The following is a 6,000-nucleotide window of genomic DNA, read 5'->3' on the forward strand; positions in this document are numbered from 1 at the left end:
ACAGGGATGTCACCGATGCTGGTTGGTGGTCAGCACACAGTCGCGGGTTTAGGTTCAGATTTCAAAACAGGGTGCTGGTGTTGTGCTTCCCATGGTCACACACTACAACCTTCTCTCCAAATTTCTATGTCCCAGGAACTACATACTTGTGAGTGGGTCACCAAAAGCCCCCAAATCCATCCCCTGAAAAGCAATACATGCCCTAGTGATATAGGTAAGAGCTGGTAACCTTTGAGCATTTGCTCTCTACCAGGTAATGTGCTAATGGCTTCCAATGGATTGCCTGATTCGACCTGTGCGATAACTATTGACCAGCATTAACGTTGACTCCATTTTACAGAGGAGTAGACTGAGGTGTAGTGAGCTAAGACTGCTCTAGAGGAGCAACCAGCATAAGTGGCCAAACTAGGATTTGAAGCCTGAGGTCTGGCACCACAGCCTGTACTCTTAACATTCTCCCATGAGTCACTAATCCGGTTCACATTCACAATGAAAAATAATCTATAGCCTGAGAAAGCATTTCACCGCACAAATTCGATGGGGGGAAAAAAAAACAACCCAACAACCCCAAACACCCAAGGAGAATGAAGACTGAGGTGCCACAACCCAGAAAGATTTTGCCTTTACATCACCACCTAATCAGGCCAAGGTCACGTACATAAGACGACACGAGCCTTCCGACGAGACAAGTTGTTTTCTCTCCTCCCGAGGTACAGCTTGCAGAAGGCTGTTCAAGGTCCTCAGTGCCTGTTGGGAGTTGGGGAAGGTTTTCACAAGGAAGAAACAAAACGGAGACCTGGGCACGAGCTTCTCCACGGGGTCCAGGGCAACTGCTACCAGCACTATTTGCAACTCACCTCCTGCTGGATCAAACGATTTACACTCTCTTCTGTCACCAGAAATCCTAAGGTAAATATGAAGGAACCCAACATCTGACTTTTCCCTGAAAGCAGAATTTTCAAAGAATCAAACTGATGCTACAAAAGAATAAGGAAAGGACTCCTACATAGCAGGAAGAACAGCCATGGGTGGTAAACATTTCAGAAATGATGTAGTCTGAGCAAGGGACAAATCACAGCCTGCTTCAAGATCTAGAGACCCCCAGGCCACAATCGATTTGCACGGCATAGACGCCCACTGAGGTAAACAGCAGCAGTACGTGCAAAGTGTGACTGTCTGTGTTCACTGCATCTCAGGCAAAGCTACTTTTTTGTCCAGAATGAACGATGTGCAAGGGCAGCTCCTGCACACACTTTCCCACTGTTTCTGTGCATTTCTTACATTTGTGTATTTTATAGAAAGAAAAATTTTATAATGGCCTTATGCTAACAGAAGCAAGAATTTTCAAGTAAAGCGTTGGTCTTTGTTAAATAGCTTAATCATAGAAACTTCAATGGCTACTTACGTCAGAACGTAGTAACAAAACAAGGTATGTGGTAATGCTTTATGCTTATTAAACAAAAAACCTTTATTATTTCATTTATGCATTGTGTTTAGATATGACAGTGGTAGTGTACACTGCAAAAACTCATGGTAAATTCCTAACGTTACTTTGATAGGTTCAGAGGTGCAATTTGGATATGTGAATTTTTTTTCTTTTAACCACACACTGCATACTTTTTAATCCCCATATAACTCATGCAATTGTGGGAATCCAAATCAGGGAGTAGAAATTTTAAAAAGATCCCTCTTCAGTCCAAAAAAGCCACATTGATACTGCTGAATGATTTCTGGAGACAAGAAACATGGCCAGGGGCTGAGCCCAAAACTTGCCTGCCGGCTTAGAACTTGAGAGAGAGATTGTAACAGAGCCCAGGTGACCCAGGTGGACAGCAGGGGACCCTAGAGACATTTATGCACTCTGTTAACCAGCAAGTATCAGATGTCATTCGACCTTTTCACTTAAAGAGTAGTAAAGAGAAACTAACAAACATAGCCCTATGCAAAAGGAAGGAGCATAATAAGTTAAGAGGTAGCAAAAAAGTGACTTTGAAAAATGCTTGCTTCAGGAAATAAAAGATGATAGAAAAGCCGGGAAGCCAAATCAAAAGCATCTGGTTTATCATCTCAAAACTCAAAAGAATGTGAATTCTATGAAATAAAAAATTAGATTTGTAAGAGAAGGCAACAGTATAAGATGAACACAGAAGTGAGAAAGAAATAAGTAATATGAAAATCTAAGCCATTCTAGATATTTCAATCTGAGAGAATTTAATACAGGGAATTAGTTACAAAAACATAGGTAGCCACTACCACCCCCTATACATCCCTGGAAAGCCACGGGGAGGAAGTGGTATTACCAGATCCCAGGAATGAAGGTCACCTAGCAAATGCTGTAGCCATAAATAAGCCAGAATCACAGGAACTATGCAGTCACTCCCAGAGATAGCACCTCAGCAGAAGGGAGCGGGAGAAATGGCCTTCCTACCTCCAATTTCCTGTCATTCGCTAAACCTGGCGGCAACCAGTTGGTTAAAAAGCCTAGGAAACTGTTCTATGCAAAGTAGAGAGACAGGAAGGCAGAGAGGAATGAATCTGAGAGCAGAGGTAGATCACCACCACCCACGGGTTTCAAGGAAGCAAAGATGAGAGAGAACTGAAGTCCATAGTGGAAGCAATGAGAGCAGAATTAGTTAAAGCATCGGTTTCCAAGAAAAAAAGTAGCAATTGCTCTCAGAGTACACAGGAAAAAACGAGTGGGAAAAAGATGTGAAGACAAAAAAAAAGATGCAATGGATGAATAATAGATAATCTTAGAAAGAGAAGAGAATAGAAAGAGTAACTGTAATCGTCCTTTCCCACCTCCTCTCTGATGGAACAATTATGCTCTTGGGTGGGACTAACTAGCTCCACGGCTGGATCCTCATTGGCTTAAACGATGCAGGGGCATCCCATTCATCTTTTCACAGTGATCGGTTCATTAAGGGGGTGGAGGTGGGGGGACACAAGCAGAGCCAAGCTAGGGCTTTCTTCTGCCGCTTGAGGAAAGTGAACGTTTCTCCCCCAGATGTGAACCAGGAAGCACGGCTCTGGTTGCTGGCTGCCATCTTGCAACCACCAAGGGAGACCAACTTGAGCTCAAAGACAAGACTCGGAGGAGGCAAAATAGAAAGAACTGCAGGAAACAGAGCCTAGCTACAGCCAAACTGCTCCTGAAACTTCCTGTCTCTGACTTTTTAGTTCCTTCAGCAAATTAAGTCATCTTTAGCACTTAAGACTGTTTGAACTAGATATCCTGTTACACATACTGAAAGCACTTTAACTCAGCAGTTTGCAACTAGAGGTGATTTTTGCTCCCCTACGGCACTCTTGCAATATTTGGAGATGCTGTCACAACTGGGGGAGTAGCAGGGACTGCTATCGACATCTAGTGGGTAAAGGCCAGGGATGCTGCTAAACATTCTATAATGTATAGGACAGCCCCCCCAAACAAAGAGTCATCCAACCCGACCAAAGTGCCAATATTGCCAAAGTTGAGAAGCCCTGCTCTAACTGATAAAATTATCAAAGAATAAAATTTCCCAAGCTAAAGTAAGATCTGATTTCAAAACAACTCATGAAGAACTACATAAAACAACACGTGTGCACATGTGCTCACAACACTCAACATAAGACAGTGAAACAGTTTTGAGCGGAAACTCTGGACTCTGCAAAGCAAGAGTTATATTGGATAAAAGCCACAGGAACACTCTCAAATGATAAAAAGCACTGACCATGTTCCACCCACAAACCCTAATAACCTCTTCAAAATGTATTACAGCAGATGGAGACAAAGCAGAATAAAGAACTCAAGAATGAGAACATCAGGCCATAAACAAGCTGGTAGTGAGCCCTAAATAACTACTGTAAATAAGGTTGCAATACAAGGCAAAGAGCAAATACTATTTACAAAGACATATATATATATATATATATATATATATATATATATATAAATACAGGACTAAAACCCTGGATTGAATTAAATAAATCTGGCTAGAAAATGGAGGAGGAATAAAGACATGTTGAATTCCTTGCCATACATAAAGAAGAAATAGGTGCTATCATTTTGGCACTCTCATGTTGATGTTGATAATTAAATTAAGAGTAACAACCAGAAGAATAAAACTAGGACATAAGCCATTCAAATCACTAGAGAGGAGCAAACAGTGAAAGAAAATATAATCCATATAGCAAAGCACAAAACAAAGGAATCATAAAAATGAAACACATACAGTAAGGTGAGGTCATGAGAGTGGGGCCCTCATAATGAGATTAGTGCCTTTACAGGATGCCAGAGAGCAGCTTACTCTCTACCCATGTGAAGACACAGCAAGAAGGTGGCTTTCTACAAGCCAGGAACGGTGAGAAAATAAGTTTCTGTTGTTTAAGCCACTCAGCCCGTAGCATTTTGTTATGGCAGCATGAGCTGACTAATACAGTCACCTAGAGCAGTGTTTCCTCCATTTGGGACAATGAAGTGATTGCAGGGACTATATGAACCTATTAAGTGGTCCCAGCAACAGCTATAGGCTCAACAGATCTCTCTCATATGTATTTTTTTTCAAATATGCAGTGTACACACACTGTTGTAAATCGATCAAAGCTTATTTTTTAAAATTCAAAGTAGTTTTTACCACTGGGTATTTTATCAACCAACTTTAGAGACAGGAACTATCACTTATGAAGTCCAGAAAAAACTGACTTGCAAGTATTTGGATCTGCTGACTTAGATTATGGAGACCTCTTTTTAAAAATCAACCAAGCACCATCACACTTAAGCTTCTAGTACTAAATGTCCTCAATTTACAAGATACCATCCACTGTAGAATGTAGTGTCAATTTAATAACAGCTTTTCAAAAGAAAAATAAAAAGATGGACAATAGGGAGCAGACATATGCATTTTAAGATGGCCCCGATTTCTGTGCATCTTTGAATCCACAGTTTCATAATTCAAAGTGTTTGTTGGGTTACCTTTAACATGAGCCACACTGAACAACATCATCGCCCTAACCTCCAAACTGTCTACGTTTTGAGCTCTTGAAAGATAGAAAGGCATGAAAATCGGCTCCAAGTTAAATCAGTAATAGCTAACTTTTGCTGTTTTGGAATGACGGAAGTGGCTCTCCATCCCTGATTGGAGCTAAATGGCCAAACGGTGGCAGGAGCAGCTAAATAAAGACTCACTGCAGGCAAATGAGACACACTTTCCAACAAAATTCATTTCAGCATCACAATCTGAATACCATAAGATGGCCAATTAATGCAAATATAATAGTTAAACCCACTTCACTTTTATATATCATTTAGATAAATATTATTTTCTCTAAACAGGAATATTCTATTAATGAAAGGTATTAATATTCTATTAATAACAGCCAATTAGTAGTAAATAATACACTTACCTTTACTACTAGTTCTGGAAATAATCTAATAAAAAGAAAGAAAAAAGTGAAGCTCGTATTATTTTTAAAAAGCATTATAATCTGTAACATCAACGTGCTAATGCTGATAATTCTCTAACAGGCAGGAGTTGACTTTAACTACAGTAGAAAAGAAATTTAGAGAAATCCTATTTGACTTGCAATTACTTTATTAAAATCAGCCTATCACCTCCAATCAGGTGAATAATATATTTGAAAATAAATCACCTCATTTTTCTATAACATTGGTTATATACATTTGTTACTATTTCATATAATATTTCTAATAATAAAATATGAGAGTCTTTTAGTAAAACCCACAGCTTAGAAAAACACAAGTTTTATGAACAACTTGAAGATTCCTACAAATTACCAATGGTATCTGCTCAGTAAAGCATCCAACCTCATCCTTACCAAGGCTGTGTCAAAAAAGTCTTCTGTCACATTAATCAGATATGTGTCCGAGGCTAGGTCTGTCATGGTCAGAAATCCTGTTGTTCTTTCAAACCAGGAAACCATGTACACAAGAGAAGAAACACTGATGCAACCTCTATGACCGAATAGCTACTGCTCGTTCGATAAAATTTCACAACAGAG

General features: G+C 39.8%; 1 protein-coding gene across 2 annotated transcripts in view; it reads right to left on the reverse strand.

The window, feature by feature from the left end:
* Positions 1-5,922, reverse strand: part of SYCP2L (synaptonemal complex protein 2 like) — a 62,708-nt gene extending 56,786 nt beyond the window's left edge. The window contains exons 1-4 of one of the 2 annotated variants that reach the window (XM_032648202.1): positions 5,818-5,922; positions 5,386-5,410; positions 858-943; positions 659-747 (exon numbers count right to left, since the gene is read on the reverse strand). In XM_032648202.1, coding sequence (XP_032504093.1) covers positions 659-747; positions 858-943; positions 5,386-5,410; positions 5,818-5,922 — 305 coding nt within the window. The remainder of the gene's footprint in view (positions 1-658; positions 748-857; positions 944-5,385; positions 5,411-5,817) is intronic. The other variant, XM_032648200.1, reaches the window with a different exon arrangement.
* Between the last annotated feature and the right edge of the window lie 78 nt (positions 5,923-6,000).

The sequence above is a fragment of the Phocoena sinus genome, chromosome 11, assembly GCF_008692025.1.
Source record: "Phocoena sinus isolate mPhoSin1 chromosome 11, mPhoSin1.pri, whole genome shotgun sequence".
NCBI classification, from domain to species: domain Eukaryota; kingdom Metazoa; phylum Chordata; class Mammalia; order Artiodactyla; family Phocoenidae; genus Phocoena; species Phocoena sinus.